Genomic DNA, 25,755 nt, shown 5'->3' with positions numbered 1-25,755 from the left:
CTCAGGTGGGAATATCCTGCTGCCTGTGTTTTCATCTCATTCCCTTTAGATTGATGTGTCTGTAAAATATTTTGTTTTACATTCCTTATAATTTAATTTCGCAGTTCCTCTTAGCCTTCCGAACTGTTTGTTTACTTCTCTCCTAATCGCTTTGTATTCTCTCTCATCATGCACCCCTCTGCTGTTTATGTACTTTCCTTACCCTCAATTCTTCCCTATTGTCTTTTTTCATCCACAGTGCCTCATTACTGTTTCTTGTTTTATTTTCCTTTTGACAGAGTATATTTTTCCTGTACACCATTTTAAATGTTTGCCATTGCTGTTAGACAATATTGTTGCCCAGTTTATTTTCCCAAGTTCTATTTTCAGTCCCTCATAATCAGTTTTTCTCCAATCTATTAGACTGGTGTCCTTTTCCATTATCATCTTAAAACATATTATACAGTCACTAGATAGTCACTTGCAACAGTTTAAGATTAAACCAGTCTGGTTGCAACATTGATGTCACATTTGATCCCGAGATGAGCCCTGACCTCAAATTCATGTCATCATTAAGACCACCTATTTCCACCTCCATATCTGACTTCACTCTTGTCTTAGCTCATCTGCACTGAAACCCTCATTCATGCCTTTGTTACTTTTAGACTCGACTATTCCAACAAACTCCTGGCTGATCTCCCACATTTTACCCTCTGTAAACTTGAGGTCATCCAAAATTCTGATTTCACTCACACCGACTCTCATCCCTATTGCACCTGTGCTCGCTGATCTGCATTGGCTCCTGATCTTGATTTTAAAATAATCATCCTTGTTTTCAAATTCTTCTACGACCTCACCCTTCCATATATCTGGAATCTCTCAGCCCCGCAACCCTCCTCGATGTCTGCGATCATCTAATTTTGGCTTTCTGTGCATCCCTCATTTTAATCACTCACCATTGGTGGCCACGCCTTCAGTTTCCTAGGTCCCAACCTCTGGAATACTCACCCTGCACTTTTCTACCTCATTTTCCTTCTTTATGATACTTCTCACAATCTATCTCTTTGACTATGTTTTTGTTCATCTGATCTGAGATGTCCTTTTGGGGCTCAATGTCAGCTGCTTGTCCTTTTGATTGTAGTGCTGTTGGCTGCAATGCTACAGGTCAGTTTTCACCTGAGCTTTGTGCTTTTCTTCTCTACCTTAATATTTTTGCATTTTATTTAAAATGGTAAAACTTGCCTTAAATCAGCATTTAGTTGTGATGGAAGTTGACTTAATATTGTCATACTTTATTTCATCATGCTCCTATGAAGTGCCTTGGCTACTTTATTACTTTAAAGGTTCTAGATACATGTTCCACTATTTTTACTTCTCTTACCTTCTTTGGCTTCTAGATCCAATATTGAATTTTCCCTTGTTGGGGGCTCTTTATCTTTTGGGTTAGAAAGGATTCCTGCACACATTGTGGGAACCCCATTTCTTTATCCCTCTAATGTCCAATTAAAATTAGCATAGTTAAACCTCCCCCCCCCAATGATTATTATTCTATGTTTTCTACTGAATTTCCTTATTTGTCTATACATTTTTCTTCTTTTCCCTTTGATTATTAGGTGGTCTGAAGACTAAAGTGAAATTGACTTTATTATCTTTTATCTCCATCCATATAGATTCAATTTGTGTCTTGCTAGGGAGGTGATGGCATAGTGGTATTGTTGCTAGATTAGTAATCCAGAGACCCTGGCTAATGCTCTGGGGAACCAGATTCGAAACCCACCAAGGCAGGTGGTAGAATTTGAATTTAAAAAAACACTCTGGAATTAAAAAATCTACTGACAACCAGGAAACCAGTGTCGATTGCTGTTAAAAACCCACCAAGTTCACTAATGTCCTTCAGGGAAGAAAATCTGCTGTCCTTACCTGGCCTGGTCTATATGCAACTCCAGACTCCACAGTAATGTGGTTGAATTTTAAACGCTCTCTGAAATGGTCTTGCAAGCAACTCAGTTGTGCCAAATCATGAAAAGTCTCAAAGGAATGAAACCAGATGGACCACCTGCCATTGACCTAGGCACCAGAAACTACAACGCTAAATTCAGCCCTGTTGACCCTGCAAAGTCCTCCTTATGGAGATGGCACAGTGGCACAGTGATTAGCACCGCTGCCTCACAGCACCAGGGACCCGGGTTCGATTCCCGGCTTGGGTGACTGTGTGGAGTCTGCTCATTCTCTCCATGTCTGTCTGGGTTTCCTCTGGGTGCTCCGGTTTCTTCCGAAAGACGTGCTGGTTAGGTGCATTAGCCATGCTAAATTCATCCTCAGTGCACCCGAACAGGCACCAGAATGTGGTGACTAGGGAATTTTCACAGTAACTTCATTGCAGTGTTAATGTAAGCTACTTGTGACACTAATAAATAAACTTATCAACATTACCAAAATTAGAAAAGTTGGCCCACAGGCTAGTCAAGCAATAGCCTGACATAGTTAACTTTACGGAATCGTATCTTACAGAAAATGTTTCAGACATCACCATTACCATCCCTGGTATGTCCTGTCCTACCAGTAAGAACATCCTAGTAGTAGTGGTGGCGGCACTGTCAGGAGGGGGTTGTCCTCAACATCGACTCTGGACCCCATGAAGTCTCAAGGTATTAGATTGAACATTGGCAAGGAAACCTCATGCTGCTGAATTCATATCTCCGCCCCTCAACCGATGAATCAGAACTCCTCCATGTTGAATATCATCTGGAGGTAACACTGAGGGTGGCAAGGGTGCAAAAGTGGGGGACTTCAATGTTTATCACCAGGAGTAGCTTGGTATCATCACTACTGACTGAGCTGGTTGAATCCTCATGGACATAGCTGCTAGACTGGGTCTGCAGCAGGAGGGGAGGGAACTAAGAGGGACAAACATACTTGACCTCATCCTCACCAACCTATCTGCTGCAGATTTTTAAAAAATACTTTTCCAATTCAATCAAATCAAATCCAATTCAGAGTCTCAACAAGTTGAGACATTTCCGATCCAGGCTGACAAGACAGGGCGAGCGACCAAACCATCCTGTCCTGGGCCTGATCTACATGAGCCAAGCTGATTGGAGAAGGGGGAGGTTCCTCCTCCAAGACTTGAGCTCATTTGCATCTTAGCCAAAAGGCCGAGATGCCGCTTTTAAAAATTGCTTCATATGAAACATATGAAGCTTCAGTGCAACCCAATGAACTCAACCAAGTGCGGCCGACCATGGGCTGCCGACCATACTACACTTGATCTTAGCCAAAAGGCCGAGAAGCGCTGCAGATGCACCTGTCAATGACAGTATTGGTAAGAGTGATCACTGCAGAACTCAAGTGCGATCAAGATCCTTGTGGAGACGAAGTAACGTCTTTACATTGAGGATACCCTCCATCGTGTTGTGTGACACTATCTTCATGTCAGGAACAGCACCAGGCATACCTAAAAAAAGGTATTAACTTGGTGAAGCGACAACACCGGACTACTTGCATGCCAAACAGCCTAAGCAGCAAGTGATAGCGCTAAACAACTCTACAAACAATGAATCAGATCTAAGCTCTGCAGTCCTGCCACATCTAGCCATGAATGGCAGTGGACAATTAAACAACTCACTGGAAGAGGAAGCTCCACAAATATCCCCATTCTCAATGTCAGGGGAGCACAGCTCATCTGTGCAAAAGCATCTCCTACAATCTTCAGCTAGAAGTGCCAAGTGGATAATCCATCTCAGCTTCCGCTGGAGGTCCCCAGCATCACAGATGCCTATCTTCAGTGTAATAAGTCTTTGGAGGCAGAGGTCCCTTCACCAAAATCCCTTTATTTACAATTTCCATAGCAGTACACAGAGTGCTATCAGTCAGCAGTCTACGTTCAGGAGTGCCAGAGGAACTGACACTCCCGGTTAAATACAAGGGAAAGACTCCCTGATTGGCCTATCAATTGACTCCTTGATCAGGGAGTTCATACTCCAAAAGGCCAACCTCAGTGGCCTGATTGAAGCCATTACATTCAATCAATTCAATTCACTCCACATAATATCAAGAAACAGCTGAAGGCACTGAATGCTGCAAAGACCCTGCCAATATTCTGGCAATACTGCTGAAGAGCTGTGCTCCAGAACTTGCCATACTCTTAGCTAAGCTGTTCCAGTACAGCAACAACACTGGCATCTACCCAGCAATGTGGAAAATTGCTCAGGTATGTCCTGTACACAAAAAGCAAGACAACCTCAACCCAGCCAATTACTACCCCATCAGTCTTCTCTTGATCATCAGTAGAATGATGAAAGGTGTCATTTACCCTTGTAATCAAGTAGCACTTGCTTAGCAATAATCTGCTCATTGATGCTCAGTTTGAGTTCTGCCAGGATCACCCAGCTCTTGACCTCATTACAGCCTTGGTTCAAACATGGTCAAAAGAGCTGAGTTCCAGAGGTGAGGCAAGAGTGAATACACTTGACATTAAGGCAATATTTGACCGAGTGAGGCATCAAGGAGCACCAGCAAAACTGAAGTCAATAACAATCAGGGTAAAAGTCTCCGCTGGTTGAAATCATACTAAGCACAGAGGATGATGGTTGTGGTTGTTGGGGTTCAGTCATCTCAGCTCCAGGACAACACTGCAGGTTCTTCTCTGGATAGTGTCCTAAGTCCAACAATCTTCATCTGCTTCATCAGTGATCTTTCTTTGATCATAAGGTCAGAATGTGGATGTTCGCTGATGATCAGCACTATTCGTGACTCTTCAGATACTGAAGCAGCGCATGCCCAAATGCAGCAAGACCTGGACAATATCCAGGATTGGGCTGACAAGTAGCAAGTAACATTCGTGCCACATAAGTGCCAGGCAATGACCATCTCCAACAAGAGAGAATCCAAATATCGTCCCTTGACATTCAATGGAATTATCATTGCTGAATCCTCCATGATTAACTTCCTGGGAGTTACCATTGATCAGAAGTTTAACTGGACTAGCCATATAAACATCATGGAATACGCTCTGCTTGCCTGGATGAGTGCAGCTCCAACAACACTTAAGAAATTCAACACAGGACAAAATAGCCTGCTTGACTGGCACCCCATCCATAACCATTCACTTCCTCCACCACTGACACACAGTAGCAGCAGTATGTACCATCTACAAGATGAACTGCAGGAACTCACCAGGCTCCTAAGACAGCACCTTCCAAGCCCACAATCACCACCATGTCGAAGGATAAGGACAGCAGGTACATGGGAATACCATTACCTGGAAGCTCCCCTCTAAGCCACTCACCATCCTGATTTGGAAATATATTATTGTTCCCTCACTGTCGATGGATCGAAGTCCTGGAACATCCTCCCTCACAGCACTATGGCTGTACCTACACCACATGGACTGCAGTGGTTCAAACAGGCAGCTCACCACATCTGCTCAAGGGCAATTAGGGATGGACAATATATGCTGGCCTAACCAACACAGCTCACATTCCTTGAATTATTTTTTAAACACCGTGCATCGAGGCACCCCAGACTGGAACACGTTGAATGGAGGCAGGTTGGATTCTATTGCACTTTCTGTAATTTTCAAGAAGAAATATTTTGCAAAGTACTTTTATAGATTTTGTGAATTAAGTATATTTTTTGGGAAGAAAAGATACCTGCATCCTTTTTTTAAAACTGTTGTTGCGATATTCCTAATAAGGACAGCTACTCCACCTCCCCATTTTCCCTCTCCAAGCTTCCTAAATATGTTAAACCTTGCAATGTTTAATTCCCACACCCGATTTTTCTCTCAACGTGTCTCAATAATTCCTACTATGTCTACCTACTGGTTCATTCCAGCAGATGCCTCCAGCTCTCCTGTTCTATTACAGACACAGTTTGTATTGCTGTACAAGTAGCATAACTCATTTTTAAATGCTCTCATTCTATGTTTAACCAATTTTTAAAAATAAATTTAGGGTAGGAACTGATCACCAGTCTTGACCTAATTATTCACTATGATCTTACCCCACATCACTTGAAGACTATGCTTGATCTTAACTCTCCATATGCATCTTCACACGAGCTGGATTAGCAGATATTATACAGGTATTAAGTATTACATTACAGAATGTAAATTGTAAAATGCACACATTTTACATGTACCCAAGGTGTCAATACAACAAGGAAGAGTTGAAGAGCTAGTTGTCTTCCTCCCCTACAAATTTAAGTTCTCCCCTGTGCTGCCACTCTAGAAATTAGATCCAGTTCATCACAGGATGTTCTCAATTGTAAATTTTCTCAGTTTGTCAGCATCATTCAATGACTGGTAACAAAGGTGGAACCTCAGGAGATATGCACTTGCCAGATTAGGTGAGGCAACACATTACCAACCTGTGGTAGTCAATCTTGCAACTTCATTGAGAGCTCTAAAAAATCCCCAATGAATGACAGGTGAACGGAAGTGGCAATTTTGAGAGTCTTAAATAGTCCTACTATTTGAGGTTCCCGACCACCAATTCAGAAAATCAGATTAGGTTTACATCCTAAAACGTTCTTAATGAAATTAGCAATTCAAATCCCACGGTGTTTCAGGAAACTCCAGGCCTTATTCCAAAATTAACATAAAGGACCTGTAGCTTTTCAAGTGAGGATGATGTGCCATTTCTCAACCGATTGACAATGCAGCTTACTTTTCCACATCTTCCTTGAGTCTTGCTAACTCAATTCTCAGCTTTGAATCCTGGTCTTGCAACATTTTAATTTGCATGTCCTTAGTAACGGTCTCCTTGGAGATCTGCGCAATGTGACTATCCCAGCCAGTCTTCACTGTTGAAAGCTCCCCACATAACCTAGATAAACAGACAAAAAACAAGAAAATTATTTAGCTTGTTAAAAATATTATAAATGGCTTCTCTTCACACCACTGAGAGCTGGAACAGCTGCATTGTCCTACATTATTAAATATGTCACAGCACCCATTCAATGGCAACTCAAACAATTACAGCAGTATAGGATAATTTTCTGAAACTGTTTTGTCTTCATTTTATCTGCATTTAAAAAGTGCACTTCATTAAAATTAATGAGTGCTTTTTCTGTTCTATTTCATCCTACGATAATACAATCATGGTTTATTAATAATTGAACAGTTCTGTTGTTCACCAGCTTGCTTAGTGATCTAAACAATTATTCCATCTGTTCCAGTGTGTTCTCGGTTGATTGCAACTTTGAACGTAGAGTTAACAAAGAAGTTTCAGAGAACTCTTTTACAAAGTTAATTTTCCATGTTACAATCAGAGGTCCCAACTGAATTTGACATTTTAGTGCATAGTCGAGTTTATGTAATTATCTAATCATAGGAGGACTCACAAATTAAAGCAAAGTATTCTCTGTTAAGTGTTTCTCACACTGATTTAGTTTCAAATTGTATCAAGTGTTTTTTCTAAGACTTTTCTTTGAAATTCACAAAAACAATTTCCTCCTCCTTTGGCTCCAAATGTCGTATTTGAGTGAACCAAGTTAAAAGCAAGGGATTTGGCAATAAGCCACACATGAAGTATCAAAGGCTACTGATTCAAAGAGTCAGTGATAAATGGATCAAAATAATTACTTTTAAGCTCCATTTTCTCTTTGTGAGACAGCGACTTGGACTGGTCGGATTCTGCAGGCACCAACAATCAATTATCATTCATCATGTGCAAGCCTAGTCTTCATCCTTTTCAGGATTATGCCCACTTCTCATCTGACATCCATATACCCAAACTTTCCTACAGAGGTTACCAGATAATGATATGGCAATACCAGCTAATTTTCTCCTCCCTCGCCCAGGGACACAGAGGATAACTATGGTGCTTCCAATACCACAACTGAAGTCAGCTACCTCTGCACAGAAATGGAATTGAAATTGTCGGTCGTAAGGTTTCAGGAATACAGTCTGTGTTGCATTAACCTTTTGAGCCATTGTGGATGGATAACTTTTACAGCTCTCAAAAAAGGTAAGGTGCTCATGCAACAAAGCAGCAGAAAAATTAAAATACTCTGGCTGTCTGCAGGAGTATGGATTTCTAGGAACAGGAGCAATACATACCATAAGTCCTGGATTTTTTGTTGCACTTCAAACATTTTTCTCGGAATTTCAATATTTAAAATCCTTATTTTTTTCCTTTGTATAATTCTCTCTTTGTCCCACACCACCCAACCACTGCTCCCACATATCCCAGTACTTACTGCTGTGATTAACACTGGAGCACTATTTCATAAGTGGCAACAGTTAGCTGGTACCTCATCCAACTGACCATTTTTCACGTACAAGATTGGACAGTGATTGTAGGCACTATATTTGACTGAAGGAACCATCAAAGCTGGAGCTTGCTGATGCTCAATAATCAAGCTATCAAACAAATACCTTCAGAGTCTGAAGAATATGACTTGACAATCAAAGGTGATGGTCTGTACTGAGCATGGGCGGCATGATGGCACAGTGTTTAGCACTGCTGTGTCACAGCTCCAGGGACCTGGGTTCAATTCTGGCCTTGGATGACCGTCTGTGTGGAATTTGCATGTTCTCCCTGTGTCTGCGTGGGTTTTCTCCGGGTGCTCCGATTTCCTCCCAGTCTAAAGATGTGTGGGTTAGGTTGATTGGCCATGCCAAATTGACCTTTAGGGCCCGATTTTACCATCAAGTCGCGCCCTTTTTCGGACGTGAAAACTTGGTAAAGTCGGACGTGAGGCGAATAATGCGATCCGTGCCCGCCTCCGTGCCCGTTCCTCTTTACCAAGGGCCGAAAATGGCCGCCTTTGGGACCGCACTCGAAACGGGCACAATGTCAATTTAAATGCATGCATGCACACCCAACCTTACCGGCACTTCCCCCTTCACCACTGCATTTGCCCGTCCAGATTTAGTGCGAAACAGATATGGTCCGCAAAGGTCGATTCGAGTGCTCCAGCCCCTGAGGTGGTAAGTTCAGAGCTTCTGGCGGCTCTCTGACTCAGATCGGTGGTGAGGCGGGGTGGGGGGTGGGTCAGGTGGCTCTTTGGTTGGTGGGGGGGGGGGGGGGCGGGGAAGGAGGGAGGCAGGTCAGATGGTTCTCTGGTGGGGGGGGAGGGAGGCGGGTCAGGTGGCTCTCTGGCGGAGGGGAGGGAGGCGGGTCAGGTGGCTCTCTGGTGGGGGAGGGGGGAAGGGTGGGGCAGGGGGGTCTGCTGCCACTGCGTGTGATTGGTGAGGGGGAAAGGGGGCAGGGGGCCGTGATCAGTCTGGGTAGCAGGGGGCTGAGGGGATAAGGGGGTCAGTAATGTCTTTGGGGCTGGTTGGAGGCATTGTCCGGCCCAGGAGTAATGTGGCAGGGGAGCGTTTTTCTTTTTTTTTTTCTGCGCATGCGCAGTTGAAGGCTCTGATCGGAGCTGCAGTGTTTCGGTCGCATTAAGCCCCCCCCCGCCCCCCGCCCCACCCACCCACCCCACCCACAGGCTTCTGCAGTGCGATTCAGATTCGCTGCTATTTTTTCAGGCAGAGTGCATATGGAGATGCCTGTGAGCGGGTCTAAAAGTCGGATCTGAAACACTCCCAGTTTCAAGTCCGCCCAGCACTTAGAATTAAAATGATAAAATAGGGCCCTTAGTGTCAGGGTGATTAGCAGCATAACTGAAAAATCCATGAAAAGATCAGTCATGATCTTATTGAATGGCGGAGCAGGCTTGAGGGGACAGATGGCCTACTCCTGCTCCTAGTTCTTATGTTACGTTCTTATGTTCTTTACGGGATAGGGCCTGTGTGGGATTGTTGTTGGTGCAGCTCAATGGGCCGAAGGTTTCTATGATTCTATGAAAACAACTGAGGAACCTTGGAGAACCAGGGTTTTGTGAGCACGATATGTACTAGTTGTCTTCTTCCTCTGAATTTTTTTTTAAACTGAGAAGGTCATTGATGTCGAGCCAAAATTGCAAGAAGGGTTTGAAAGTGAGTTGATCCTCCTTTGTTGAGGTGAATGGTTAACACTGGGTTGTGCGTCCAGAAATGCACTACTGAATTTTGAATTACAGCCCAAGTTTATTAGGTTTAAATTTACAATTCAGTTTATACCATGTGGATTTATGAAGTCCAGATACCTGCATGTGAGATGAGCTCCCCTCCCACCTAATCTGTTAGATATGCATTTCACATCAAAGAAGGTAGTACAAGTTTCAACTTGATTATTGTTCCTGGGACTATCATATCTCCTGAGCTGCAACTCCTGCTATTTTCACATTAACATAGATATTACGAATTGAAGGCAACTAGGAAAAGAAATTAAGCAGCATAGGCTTCAAAAACATATTGTATTTGACATCGCTAAATGCTACCATCAAACTAAAAAACTCATGAGCAAACCAAAACCCTGCTAGATACAGAAAACAGGCTGTTTTACACCCCGACCACTCTTCTGGCAAATTGCTTTTTCCAACCGGTGTGCAACATTGCAGTTGTGAATGGCCTGCAGAAACAAACATGCTTTTTGTGAAAACTTTAAGTACAGATGTGGGGCCAAAGGGAAGCTTAATGGTAGATCTTTCCCTGAACCAGAACCCCAGGAGCTTTTGATCCCATTGTCCAAAGACCGTCTGAAAGTAAGCAACAACAAAAGTATTTGAAGGCAGTTGGCTGTTATCCTGAAAGGACTGCCTGGATTATCTCAAATAAAGAGCAGTTTGAATTTCTGACTGTCAAGTTCATTCAACTGGCATAGTTCCAGGTGTTCAACTGACACTTTGTTAGTCCAAAGTAAAACTCCTTTCCTAACCAACCAGAGCTTCCTGCTCAAATATGTTTCCTAACAGTAGATCCTAAAAATGATTCCACATTTTTTGGTTCAACATTTAAAATTTAAAGAGTAACCCTAACAGATTCCATGGATTAAATAGGTGTGATGATGCCCTGCTTGTAGGCTACATATGTCAGGATGTCATGTTGCAGCTTTATAAAACTTTGGTTAGGCTGCACTTAAGAGTATTTCTGGTTGCCACATTACAGGAAGGATGTGGAGGTTTTGGAGAGGGTGCAGTTACCGGATGCTGCCTTGATTAGAGGGTATGAGCGATAAGGAGAGGTTGGACAAACTTGGGTTGTTTTCTCTGGATCGGCAGAGGCTCAGGGGAGATCTGATAGAAGTCCATAAAGTTATGGGAGGCGTAGATAGGGTTGACAGTCAGAATCTTTTTCCCAGAGTTGAAATGTCTAACACTGGGGGGCTCGCATTTATGGTGAGAGGGGGAAAAGTTCAAAGGAGATGTGAGGGGCAAGTTTTTTTTAAAAAACACAGAGTGGTAGGTGTCTGGAACGCACTGTCAGGGGTGGTGGTGCTGGCAGATACGATAGGGCCATTTAAGGGGCTTTTAGATAAGCACATGACTATGCAAGGAATAGAGGGATATGGATCAAGGGCAGGCAGAAGGAATTAGTTTAATTTGGTGTCTTGTTCAGCACAATATCGTGGGCCGAAGGGCCTGTTCCTGTGCTGGACTGTTCTATGTTCTATATGGCACTTTATGGCCCTGAGGACTGGTCATCTTGAATAAATAGGGTGGAGCCACCTGGAAAGACAGACATTTTATTTATTTTCTTGTTTAAGGGGCAGCATTATGTTAGCACAGAGTTTTTATGCTGTTACTATATACTCACAAACGACTTTTGTATTTTTCCCCAAATATTTTCCCAAATGAACCATTGCATAAAGTCCTTGTAGCATTTGAGAAAAAGTTAATTTTGGGCAACTGCACCTCAAAGGTGCAGAGAGCGCACATGGAGAATGACTGGACTCATGTGATGCCAGCCTAGTACACTGTGGCAGACATCCTAATTCCCATCGAGATACAGCCATGACTGATGTGGTCAGTCACTGTGATGGAACACCCTCAATGTGCTGGGAAGGTTGCATAAAACACATGGAGGAAGTCGTGGGCTGAGCACCCTGCTTTTTCCTTGTGCAGGAATCAAGTTTTCACTGCGGACTTACAGGAGCACAGTTCATCATAGTAAGGAGCCATAGAAAAGGTAAGATCATTGGGAGTTTATTTAGTAAGCGTTATGTACTAACAGGTAAATTCTAACAGGTCTAGACAGGATAGATGCAGGGAGAATGTTCCTGATGGTGGGGGAGTCCAGAACCAGGGGTCATTGTCAGAGGATTCATTCCATTTAAAACGGAGGTGAGGAGACACTTCTTCACCCAGAGTGGTGAGCCAGTGGAATTCATTACCACAGGAAGTAGTTGATGCCAAAACATTGAATGTATTCGAGAGGCGGCTGGATATCACACTTGGGGCACCCTATCTTCTATGTTTTTATGTACAAGTGATTAACATATGGGCCCACACTGTGCAACTACGACCTCTTCACTTTCGTTACCCTGCCACTGTGTCTTTGGTGCATCCCCAACATCCACAGTAGAGGTAGAGACAGCCTGTTGTCTGCTATGCCGGGTTATCGTGATGACCTTGGCTAGTGTCCTCTGGAAGGCCAAGACCTGGGAGAGCTCCAGTCTGCTTTCAGGGTCCTGCTGTGTGGCAGTGCTACCTTCCTCAACCTGTGGAGTTAGAGCTGGTGCCATCACAGGAAGAGGGGATTCAGATGGGCTGAACACTCCTGGAGTCACCTGGGTGGATGGTCCCAGGGTGTGCACCACCTCCTCCCTGAGGGTACCCGAGGGTCCCGGGTTGCCTCCTTCAGAGAAAGGACAGCTGGAGTGAGCTCGAGAAGCCCTGTCCTGCTCTAGTGTTGAGACTGATGGATGCGACCAAGTGTCTCTACCACGGAGTGCATCACTTGAAGCAGTGCATGACAGAAGACTTGCACCAAAGTCTCTAATACGACTGCCACCCTATCAGTGATGACTTCAGTGTGTTGGCATGTTGGCATAATTACCTCAGATTGAAGATGGATGGAGGGTCACAATCCGAGGAGTGCTGCAGACATCCCTTCCCGATTTTACCTTGCCTTTCGAGCTCCGGCAATTGAGGCATGACCAAGTCCAGAAGTTCGACATCTGATTCGGACTCAACAGATTCCTGGCATCCAGCAATCTTCCAAGTGCCTGCACCCTTGGATGCCTCTGCCTGCTGTGGATTGGACATTGTGATGTGCTCACCAGATTGTGACCCTGTGGCTGCTCCAGAACTGGGTCCCATTGAGCTGGTGGGGGCTGTGGGTAAGCGCTCTGACCGGTTTGCTAATTCCACTTCTGTTCTGCTCTTGGGCTAGAGTTGAGGACTTGGCTCGTTGGCCTCCTTGGCTGCTTTCCAGATGTGCCTGCAAATGAAAGTGCATGGCAACGGCCTGAGGAACACAAGACATCATTCACAGCATGGTAATCCGATAGATGTTGCAGTGCTGGATCCTCATTAGGCTGAGTCCGGCCAACCTCACCATCAGCACAGGAATGCTCCACATCTTTGCCAGCCACCTGGATGGCTCTGTCTTCAAAGGCTGTCAAGACCTTGAGTCCAGCCATTGCTTCACCAGTCTGGGACCACTCCCTTTTGTCGTGTGCTTGCTTGTCCTGAATGAAGATAGATGGAGAGCATATAAACAGGACACCGGCCAGGCCAGATGAAACAGATGCCTGGCACATGTGGGTGGTGAGTGAGTCCTTGGACGGGATAAGGACATGACCCGCAGGGGAGATGAAGGAGTGTGTCTGAGAGTGAGCAGTGGTGCCCCTTGAGTTGACATTGAGAGAGATCCCTATGAATCTTTGGTGGGTCTATGAGTGAGTTCAGAATGATGAGAAAAGTGACTTACTCTCGTAGAATGAAGATCATTCATCCTCTTTCATCACTGGATGACTATCCTCTTCTGCAGGGCATTGGCATTGACCACCACTGCCACCGCTTCCAATGCTGGTTTGGTCACCTTGGATGCAGGTCTTCGCTCACAGCTTGGGTATAGAATGTTGTGGTGGACCTCTACTGCGTCCAGCAGGCTCTTGAGGAAGGCCTCTGAAAATGTGGGTGCTGTAGGCTTCCTGGCTTTCACAGTCTTTCCAGCAGCTTCCTTGGACTCGTGTGTTAGCTGTGTGCAGGTGCAGTCTTTAAATGCTGTGCCCAGATCATTGAAGCGCTGAAGTGATGGTGGGGCAGGTGAATCAGAGGTTGCTTGCCAGTGATACAGCATGGAACCTGCACCTGCATTTTGTTTCCTCTAAGTGCCGCAGATTACAGTGGAAAAAGCCACCATCGTCATCAGCAGTCTCAATGCCGTTTTCCCCGCCTGAAATCAAACTGTGTCAATTTTGGAGAGGATTCATCCTAAGATTTTTGTTGTCAAACACTCACTGCCATAGTTTGGACTATTTCCTCTGCTAACCAGCAGCCCCTGCTGGAAGTGCAAAAGAATGGACCTCATAGAATCATAGAAACCCTACAGTGCAGGAGGAGGCCATTTGGCCCATCAAGTCCGCACTGACAACAATCCCACTCAGGCCCAATTCCCGTAACCCCACGTATTTACGCTGCTAGTCCCCCTGACGCTGAGGGCAATTTAGCATGGCCAATCAACCTAAACTGCACATCTTTGGACTGTGGGAGGAAACCGGAACACCTGGAGGAAACCCATGTAGACACGGGGAGAATGTGCAAACTCCACACAGACAGTCATTCAAGGCTGGAATCAAACTCGGGTCCATGACGCTGTGAGCATTGCAAAGGCATGAATAAGTTTATTTATTGGTGCTTCCCAAAGTCAAACCAACACTTACCATTGTTGTGCTATAGATTGTTATGTTGGCCACAAAGACAACAGGGGATCATCAATAGGAGAACATTTGGAAAATACTCCATCAATTTGGAGTACGAGCTGTTTTATTGAGCAAGCGGAGGCTTGCCCAACGGGAAGCGGTCAGCAGGGTTTTTAAACTATTGTTGTAGGTTCCGAGTGAAGGCTAGCTAACTAAGCTGCAGATGTGGGCCTTTCCTTTGGTGCATAATAAACGGTGTTGGTGACGGGAAACTGGTGTTCGGCTGAATTACTACATTGGCGAAGAGGAGAAAATGTTTTTTTCCTACCTTTCCCTCCGGACAACCTCCATAAGTCAAGAATTTTTTCTTATAAGAAAAAAATCATTATGCCTCTTTTTGGGAAACTCAAGCTCTGTGACACCAGTGGGGAAGACTGGGTCCAATATACTGAGTGCATGTGTTACTTCTTCCATGCTAACAACATTGTAGGAGACAGAAAACAAAAAGTGATATTGTTGACAGCATGCAGGTCCCAGCTTTCAGTATGATAAGAAGCCTGACCTATCCAGATGCCCCATGTTTCAACATGGCTGAAAGAACTCCTGAGAAGTCTGTCACTGAGTTCTTGGCTAGTTTGTGGAAACTAGCTGAATATTGCAAATTTGGACCACCTTTTAATGAAATGTTGCGAGACAGATTGGCTTGTGACATAAATGACCGAACCGCCCAATGGAAGCTGTTGGCAGAATCCAATTTGAACTTTAAAAAGCCATTGAAATAGCCTTGTCAATTGAGAAGACAGATAAAGGGGCTCAGGAACTACAATGGGCATCAGGCAACAATGTCCTCCATTTAGGGGGAGGGACCTCATGCAATCAGTCCTCAATGGAGAGTGCTTGTGTAAATCAGGTGTTAAAGGGCTCTTTCGATTTAAGAACTCTAATGTCACCACCAGATGGTCAAGGAAAGGCAGTGGCGATCCCAAGAGTATTAGAGAATATACTCAGAAAGGTGCAGTTGCCAGATGATGGATTATTGCAAGCACTGTTATAGGACATAGCCAGGGCGGGCTTCAGGAACAGGCAAAATGCACGCTGCCTAGGAAGAAAGCCAAAGCCAGTACCTGAGGGTACTATAGAATCCCTACTGTACAGAAGGAGGTAATTCAGCCCATCGAGTCTGCACTGACTCTCCGACAGACCATTTTATCCAGGCCTACTCCTCCCGTAATCCCACTAATTCAGTCAGGTGGAGTGGCATGCTGATTGATGGAGATTGCTTGAGATTCTATTGAAGGAAGAAGCAGAGAGCTCCTTGGCCATTCTGGTGGGGACGGAGGTGTAGAGATATTGGACATCCATAGTGAAAACGGATGGACCAGGAAACTGTTAAAATGGTAGATAACAATGTGAAATCCTGGATGTAGATTGGAAGAGATGGGCAAAGGGAGAAAGAAAATATAGCATCATAATTGGAAGAAATTAGTTATATGAGACAAGAACATTTTGAAATAATGGGTCCACCAGGGTGGTCCTGTTGTGGATCTTTGCAAGGAGGCAAGAGTGGGTCAAATGGAGTTGGTGGACTATGAGATTGGAGGCTGTGGCATCATAGTCCTGAGGGAGGTAGGAGGAGGGTAAAAGAGTTGTCATTCTGCCTCCAATATAGAGAGGTAGATTTGCCTTTGTCAGCAGATTTAAACAGAACTGTTAGAATTGGACCAGAGAGAATGGAATGCAACAAATTTAGAGGGAGAAAGATTTGAGTGCTGAAGGGATGCAGTTATATTGAGACAGCTGGCAGTTCCCAATGAAAAGATCCAGAAAGTGTTAGAGGCTAGAGGGAGGGCCCAGGTAGAACAAGAATTCTGAAGATAGAAGAGATCTACTAAGATGTGCGGGAAAGACTACTGATCGAAGAGCTGGTTGCAGAAGTGAACGTGACAGAAATTACATTTTGTGCAATTAATGAGGTGTAAATCTCAGATACTGTATATATGATGCGTACAAAAATAGGCACAATTCAATATACCCGTACTTATCTTAAATTTTAAAAAACATAGTTGAAGGAACAGGAGATGAAACACCATTTTGCAGCTGTCAAAATGCTGTGCCGCACACAGTAAAGATTTGAGAAACACTGGCTGAAAGCACCTTTAACCAATAGAGCTCAATTAAAACTCTCCTAGAAAAGACTAAAATGCCCCTGCTATCCAAATCATTCCTATCAAGCAATTTCTGTAGAATGAATGTTGAACAAAACTATGGCTGGGCAACTGCTCTATTCAAACTGATGTGTCTAATTATAGAATACCCATGAACTGGCTTTTACTGTATTAGGAAATGTAATCCACATTGTAATTGACATTACAATCCTTGGCAGGTCATACTAAAGGACATACATAGCTGTAGTTAAAGGAGCAGTAACTAGTCCTATATTTCAAATATTTCACCTGATAAATATTCGCTGCAAATTATCCTCCTTATAGAGGAACACGGGGCAGCGGGGCGGCACAGTGGTTAGCACTGCTGCCTCACAGTGCCAGGGTGACTGTCTGTGTGGAGTTTGCACATTCTCCCCGTGTCTGCATGGGTTTCCTCCGTGTGCTCCAGTTTCCTCCCACACTAAGATGTGCGAGTTAGGTTGATTGGCCATGCTAAATTGACCCTAGTGTCAGGGGATTAGCAGGGTAAATGGGTGGAATTATGGGAACAGGGCCTGGGTGAGATTGTGGTCGGTGCAGGCTCGATGGGCCGAATGGCCTCCTTCCGCACTGTAGGGATTCTATGAGCCTAATTTAAGTATAGCCCATCTAAAGTTTCATACAGGTATTTTGTTGATCTCTTAGGATCTGGTGTTCTAGGATTTGCCTTCTTCATATTGCTGTCTGCATTTCATAGTACAAAATATGTAACTTTATTTTTTTGACAGACCTTCCACGTGTATGTACATAGCTTCAGCTTTCACTGAGGAGCCACAGAACATGTTAACTCTGGATGGCTCGCATTGTGTATGTTTCAGCTTGTGTGTCTTTTTTATTATCATCACTTCCTATAAGCCTTTTAATCACACCTTCAGTGTTACTCTCATTCATTCTGAATAAAGCATTCGGATAAATTATAGGGGAAACAGAGGAATGTGCAGTTTGGTACAGATGCTTATGCTGCAATTTCTCCTACTATTCTTCCCTTTTTATTACTTATTTTGGTTAATTGCTTGTCTGTTCAATTTTTTCTCTCAAAGTTCGTATAGTTGAATTTCTAGTATATTGTTCAGTTCTGCAAATGGGGGTACGGATGCATTGAAGAGGATTTCCCCAGAGTTTGTCCACTGAAACTTCAGCAGTAACTCTAGAAAAATGAAAATGGCAGTTTTTAAACCACTGACACTGTTCATCCAGAGGTTCTGCCAATCTTCCGCCGGAGAATCCCAGCAATAATTAGAGCAATGCAAATCCTACTGTCGTGATGATGATGTACTCTTATTTCAGGCAGGGAAAGGGAGTTGGGAGAAAAAGGGGAAGTATGGAAAGGAAGAGAGGAAAATATGGGAAGTAGGGAAAGGAAGGAAAGAGTGGTTCACGAGGAGAGAATAGGAAAGAATGAGGGGAGAGGGGACAAGGAAGGGAGTGCCAAGGAAAAGGAATTTGACCAATAGGTGCTGGGATATTGAGTCATGGAACAGAAGGGGAGAAGGAGTGCAGTTGGTGGAAAGTGGCATTGCTGCAGATAAGGAATGTATTTGAGGAGGTATGTTATTGTAAAAAGGGAAATTAAGCAGTAATTGGATGGCCTGTGACTGATCTCAGTATCCTAAAGGTATTGAAGCTGTGGCTAATGCTGTGATCAAAATATTACCAACTCCGCCCCTTGATAAGTAGGAGATCAGCTTCCCCCCACTGAATAAAACTTGAGTCCTCTTCGATCAACCAGATTTTGACCCAGTCCTGTCCATTGCAAGGTGCTTCTTCCCGACAGACAACAGGTTATCCAGTTCCTGCTTCATTTCCCCATAGACCTGGAGATGGCGCAGTGATAGATGTATTTTAAAAATCAAGGCCATTGCACCTTCAAACGTGGTGCCTCACCACAGCAGTAGAGATTGTAATGGTAGGGGTTTAAATTTATTTTGTCCCCTGATGGACAAAGGCAAAGCTTAACCTAAATCAGACACTTCTTTCCCCAACTGAAACTTCAGTTTGTGGTGAGATGGAGCCTCTTGATTGCCCTTCTTTGAAGAGATAATTTTGGTGTCTCTGTTCTCCCTATGCTCCACCTTTCCCACACCACACTGCCCATCCTTCTTCCTTTACCCTTTCTTCCAGTCCCGACCACCATCTACACCTTTCCATTCTAATGCTTTGCTCCCCTCTTCTATGCCTGGATCCAATTATTCCTTGACTTTCCTATCCTACGGTAATTTGAATACTGTACTGGGAACAATAGTATAAGAAATTCTCTAATTCAAGAAAAAGAACAATGTCACTTACTTTTCAATGACATCCTCCTTCTCCTTTGTGGCATCTGCATGGCTCCATTCCATTCGCCGTTTCTCCATTTCGGCTGTCTCCAAACTCATTTGCAGTTCACGAATATTGTTCTCCAGCTCCCTAAGCTGCTCTGTATGTAGTCCCTTTGCAGCAGCAAGCTTTGCATCTCTCTCGCGAGCAAGACGATCTAACTCACGATGTCTAAAGAAATATTAGACTTTTTAGTTTAACAGAATAAGGCTGTTAAAAAAAAAAATCAGGAACTTTTCCTTAATTTGGAACAAAATGCCCATCAGTGTTAAAAACATCTCCATGTTTGTGATTATAGTAAGGTCCTACAGGAAAAACTCAGTTCAAAAACTCTCCGATATTGTTTGTAAAATGCATTCCAGCCTAGACTTTTTCCTTTAAGAGTGGCTGTTGAATTAGCACCATTAATTAGCACCAATTAACGTGAAATGTCAAGTCAATTTGTGTTCAAGATTCATACAAAATGGAAACAGTGTTTGAACTCAAACCTGTTTCAATAGAGTGTATGAATTCAGAGAAAACACATTAATGCCCTTTGTCTCGATTAAACTAATGGTCTCTTCTCCACTGCAGTCCACTACAATGTTACATAACTACCAAAATATTTCAAATGGTTTGCAGTGTAATCCTATCAGCAATGTTAAGAAGCACATGCCTTACAAGTGATGCGCCATATAAAACGCTTCGCAAAAGGTTCACGACAGAATGGTTCAGAGATGTAAAAGTTCAAATTGGGAACATAAAATCAAACGTATGCTAGCTGCGCAGTAACAGACATAAAACATGGGTTTGATTTCTGAGCTGAGTTGGCACATCTCAGCAGAGTGGTGTCGTGGGTACAACAAATGGTGTCAGTGACTCTGGGCTGGGTACTGCTCATGATCACAAACAAGTAATTTGCTGAGTGTAGGTGAAGACAGCGTCAGGTTTAGCTTGCGTCATACCCACTGCTTTAGCAGTCCATCAGTGTGACTGACTTAACTCACAAACTAAAATTGGCCTCCTTGGCTGCGACGCTGGAACAGGTGCCCATGGAACAGTGCACGAGTAAGAAGATAGCTCCTTCAGGAAAAATAGAAGAGAAAATATGATAGGAAAGGAGGGAATTAAGTATTCTCCAAACCGGTCTTAATTTGAGAAAAGAAGATTGGGAGGGAGGGTTGACTCTGAAGATAAGATTCAGACACAAGATAATCAAACTCACAACACACACTCACACAGTCTTTAATGAGTAGCAATCGGACTACAAAATACAGGAAGAGTATAACCATTTCAGTCCAGGAACAGGAGGATAATTGTGTTATTACAATCAATACAAACAAAAATGATCAGAAATTGTTTAACACTATGGGTGCGATCATACTGGCCATTCATGCCACGCTCCCGCTGCAGCGAAGTCAGAGAATTTGTTACCCAGCCAAATCTCCGTTCAACGCCGTGGGGTGGGAAAATCCTGACAGCGTGAATGGCTGTAACATTCCGGCCTATGGCCGGGATTTTCCCAAAAAGGTTCGAAGTGTCGAATTCACGGGAAAACTGAAGTAAATCACACTGTTCTTTTCAGTGGGAGTTCACACTAGAATCCCCACAGTATGTGCAATGCAGAGGCCACCAGCGTGGTATCATTAGATTTCAGGGGGCAAGGCCTATTTCGCCCAGGAGGCTGACAGTTTAGGGCCCCTGTGCATGCGCATTGGCAATGAACTATCATCCTCTTGATCGCTGGCCGGCCCGGGACCCCGCAGTGCTGCCTCTCCAACCCCGCCAGTCCCGAACACCACCTCCCCCCACCAGGCCTGGACCACCCGATCTCTCTCTTCCCCCCCCCAAGCAGTGGTGAACCCCCACCTCCAGCCCCCATCGATCGCAATGGCAGAGTGGCAGCAGGACACCCCCACTGATCACCTCCTAGGCCCCGCTCACAATAGGCCCTGCCCACTTGGCACTGCCCCATGCCCAGTGGGTAGTGTCAAGGTGCCCCCCGGGCATGAGCACTTTGCTCATGCCCAGGGGGGCATGCCCAGGGGGTGCCCATGCCCAGGGGCACCACACCCCCGCCACCTGACCCCTCGGGGGGGCCCCCAATTGTCCCCCCTTCACTCCAGCGGGGTTGTCCTACTAGTTCCCCAAAAGTGGGGAGCTAGTCTGATCCCTGCTGGAGTGAAATACTCCTGGTGGGGTGGGAGATGCTCGCGGGCCCAATAATCACATTTAAATTACATTAAAATTAGATTAAAATTATGTACCTGGTGTTCCTGCCGGTTTCCAGTGTGAATCAGATGGCGCTGGATATCCGGTGCTGGGAGATGCACGCGCAGCGGGAACACATGCGCGAATCCCGTGAATTGGCTGACATGTGATTCTCCCAGCCAGCTGCACTAATTTTCCAGTGTGGCGGGATGGGAGAATCGCCCCCTATGTCTCCCATGAAGCAGGGACCATGGAAATGCCAATAATGGTGACTATTCCAATGCTTTCCTGGCTAGCTTCCACGCTTAAGTTCATCCAAAACTCATATTCACATTTTATTCATATCATCTCTGCTGCCATAAATAATGCTAATTCGCATCAAGTCCCATTCACCCATCATCCCTATGTTCACTGACCTACATTGGCTTGTGATCCGACCACCCCTTTATTTTAAAAGTCCCAACCTTGATTTCAAATGGTTCCATCAATTCAGCCTTGCCATATCTGAATCGTCCTCCAGCCCTACAATCCACTGAGATCTTTGCCTTCCTCTAAATTCTGGCCTCTTGCACATCCCCAATTTTCATTAATGTCAGCAATGCCTTCAGTGACCTGGCCCGAAGCTCTTGAAATTTCCCACAACCTCGTCCCTTCTCTACCTCTCCTCCTTTACAATGCTCCTCAAAACCTACATGTTTGACTAAACAGTTGGTTACCTGTCCTAATATCTCATGTAGCTTGGTGTCAATGTTTTTACGATAATACCCCGGTGAAGTGCCTTGATACCTTTTGCTATGTTAAAGACACTATATAAATGCAAGTTGTTATTGATGATGGTGGAATGGAACTGTTCAGGTTTGTACCATATTCAGTAGAATATTAGACAGATGTTCAGGAAAGATTGTTTTCTTCATTCTTTGTATCGTCATCTTGAGAACAGCATTTGTCTTTGCAGGAAGTTGGAGTGACACGAGCGGCCTGGGAGTGCAGGGCCTGTGGGCCTTTAAACAGCTTTCACAGGAAACATTCAGCACTGTAGCCCACAGGCAAGTGGAGAATAAGGCTCCTGAGAAGTAGATGATGTTCCAGGCGGACAATGGGATACCAGTGCCCCACTCTGACACTGGTGCTCACAAGGCTGTGTCTTCAACCCCTACTCTACTCCTTATACTCCCATGACTGTGTGGCCAAATTCCCCTCCAACCCGACTTTGCTGATGACACCACCGTAGTGGGTCAGATCTCAAACAATGATGAGATAGAGTACAGGAATGAGATAAAGAATCTGGTGAACTGGTGCGACGACAATAATCTCTCCCTCAATGTCAACAAAACGAAGGAGATTGTCATCGACTTCAAGAAGCGAAGTGGAGAACATGCCCCTGTTTACATCAATGGGGATGAAGTAGAAATGGTCAAGGGCTTCATGTTTTTAGGCGTCCAGATCACCAACAACCTGTCTTGGTTCCCCCCAAGCTGACACTAAGGTTAAGAAAGCTCACCAACACCTCTACTTTCTCAAAAGACTAAGGAAATTTGGCATGTCAGCTACGACTCTCACCAACTTTTACAGATGCACCATAGAAAACATTCTTTCTGGTTGTATCACAACTTGGTATGGCTCCTGCTCAGCCCAAGACCGCAAGAAACTACAAAAGGTCGTGAATGTAGCCCAATCCATCACGCAAACCAGCCTCCCATCCATTGACTCTGTCTACACTTCCTGCTATCTCGGAAAAGCAGCCAGCATAATTAAGGACCCCACGCATCCCGGACATACTCTCTTCCGCAGTTTATTTGATGATAAGGCTTGTATAATTAAGAAATAAAGTGATCTTTCACATGAAATAAACCACCATCCTCTCCTGCCAGAAATTAAATAGCTTGACAATTCTTACCATATGCAAGTTGTCATTATTTAATATAATGGGAAGTGATGCGCAGAAGTTTAAAAACCATTTGGAAACATTATCCATTTCAGTTGCATATTTAGGCAAAATAGTTAGATTTACATTGACCTAGATTCCCTGAGAACTTTATCAATTCTTCCTACTGAAAGCTTGGAAAATATAAATAAGAACATCGGCAAAACACTGCAGCAGGAGATTGGTAGAATGCCTAGAGAAACCACAAGTATGTAAACGGTTAAAAAAATAGCTTCATAGTTTCTCCAAAGTTTTCACCTCCTTCCCAATTAAGTTACAATGGGAGATCCTCTGAGATATTCTCCCCCCAAACCATTCAACTTGCACAAAGGGGATATTTTGTTACATGCCTAAAATCATGTGCCTCGAGGGACTCGATTAGGTCTTCAGAAGGACCAGTTTGCAGGTTTCAGAGGGGATTCATCCCAGACCTCAGAATCGGTGAATAGTGATGTGGGGTATTGCTGGGTTAAGCCAGAAGTGGTAACAGGAATTGAAGGTTGTGGGTTGGCCGAGGCCCACTAAGGTCCTTTTATATGGGTTACTTACCTACAATGGTGCTGGTGCATCAGGGAAAACCAATCGTGTGTTAGGCCTCTTATTTGCACGTTATGGGCCTGACCCCTGCTTCAGGAATGGGTAAAGTATGCCCAATATGACGGGCAGAATACTTTTGGCCAGAAGTGTGCTTGCATATTATGCCTGTCAATTTGGAGCCTTGGGTGTCCAAGCAATTCCTTAAGAACAGGGTGCTGTATGACGCAATAGGCCAAGATATCCATTTACTGGAGTGGGAGTGACCAGCGCCATTGAACCCAAAGGAAGGCAGTCCAGCAATATAGATGCCCTTATGTACCCCATTCCATTCCAGTACATCTAATCCTCAATTGGACTTGAATGAATGGGTCCATGGAGGAGCCTTGAAATTATGATTGCTGCAGTGACAATTATCAAACATTTGTTAAGAATCAACATGTCATTTTCCTGAGGTAAGTATTACAGTTCTTTGAATAACACCCGATTTAGCATGAACAACACCTGTCTTAGAAATTTGAAATACTAACATTTTGTCAAGGACAGTTGAATGTCCTTTTGGCTTAGTCTTGCTACTACAGTGGCACAGACATTAAGAATCTAATTGACAGACATATGGAACTATTCAGACTATTCATAAATAAATGTTGTCATTGGGTTCAAAAATAGGATGGGTGACTATTCAAAACAGAAGGGCATGCCTACAAAGGAGGCATCTGATGTCTGCAGTTGAAGAAAGGACTGTGGGGGCAATCTTACCAAAACATTCTAAGTGACGAACAAGCGTGAAAATGGGAGAGAATCCCACCGCTTTTTGGGCAAGCTCCCAGCCAAAATTGTATGGCACTTAGTTATAAAAAAGAGCCCAGATGTGATGCCCACCAGTATACACCATTGGTGTGTACCCACCAGTATACACAGTGCACTGGGAGATCTCCTGTCAGCACTACTGTGCCCAACCCCGATCGCAGTCCCGGTCTTTGATATTGCTGATCCCCCCCCTGCCCCACCCGATCCCTGCCCCGGACATTGCTGATCCCCAGCCCCCCACCAATTGCAGCCCCAGACGTCGCTGATCCCCCCCCCCCAAATGATTGCTGCTCCAGCCATCGCTGATCCCCACCCCCGAGTGCCGCCCCGGCTGTTCTCCCCGCCACCGGCCAATCCGTACCCCCACCTGATTGCTGCACCAGACATCGCTGAACTCCACGCTGGGCATCGTTGATCCCCATGCCCCCCAATCGCTGACCCAGACAGCATTGATCCCCACCTGATTGACTGGGGGTTCAGCCGGTAAGATCGCCCCCTATATATCTGGTAGACTAATAACAAATCAGGTGGCGAAGAGATTTAGTGGGATCATTTTGTCCAGACTGTTGTCGGATAAATGTCAGAACAGGTGATGTGATCACCTTCATTTTACTCTACATGAAAGACACAACATCAAACCATAACAATCTCTTAAAACTCATAATTCTAACAGAGGTATTGTACTATTGACTAGTGTTAAGTTCATGGCTGGTGGTAAATGCTGAGCTGCTCAAATCCCAAAAGGGAAACTTGAACAGCTGCCCTTACATTTGTGTTTGTAATTTGTATAGTATGAGGAAAGGTTGTGAAATCCAGAATTGATGCTGGCAGCTACTTGTGCTGGTTTTATAGCAAACTAAATGTTTATTAAGAAATAGGAAAAGCAATAAAATGAAATAAAATGAGTTAAAATAAGGCAATAGCTTCACACAGTACCAATATTTCAAACAGTTCCACACCTTAACCATTTGCCTTTCTTTCATACCTTGCATAACTTATCCTTTGAATCACAACATCCATTCATAGCTATGCCTATTCTGTACCCATCCGTACTAAATTGCCTTGGGTAAACATCTGTTTGAAGTCTTCCTGGGCTAATTAACACATCACCACA

General features: G+C 44.3%; 1 protein-coding gene across 1 annotated transcript in view; it reads right to left on the bottom strand.

The window, feature by feature from the left end:
• The window catches only part of ccdc57 (coiled-coil domain containing 57), a 180,332-nt gene that overhangs the window by 81,115 nt on the left and 73,462 nt on the right, over positions 1–25,755 (bottom strand). Inside the window, exons 7-8 of the mRNA XM_078225529.1 lie at positions 19,154–19,354; positions 6,648–6,806 (exon numbers count right to left, since the gene is read on the bottom strand). Coding sequence (XP_078081655.1) covers positions 6,648–6,806; positions 19,154–19,354 — 360 coding nt within the window. The remainder of the gene's footprint in view (positions 1–6,647; positions 6,807–19,153; positions 19,355–25,755) is intronic.

The sequence above is a fragment of the Mustelus asterias genome, chromosome 12, assembly GCF_964213995.1.
Source record: "Mustelus asterias chromosome 12, sMusAst1.hap1.1, whole genome shotgun sequence".
NCBI classification, from domain to species: domain Eukaryota; kingdom Metazoa; phylum Chordata; class Chondrichthyes; order Carcharhiniformes; family Triakidae; genus Mustelus; species Mustelus asterias.
This window is presented reverse-complemented; position numbering and strand designations above follow the sequence as displayed.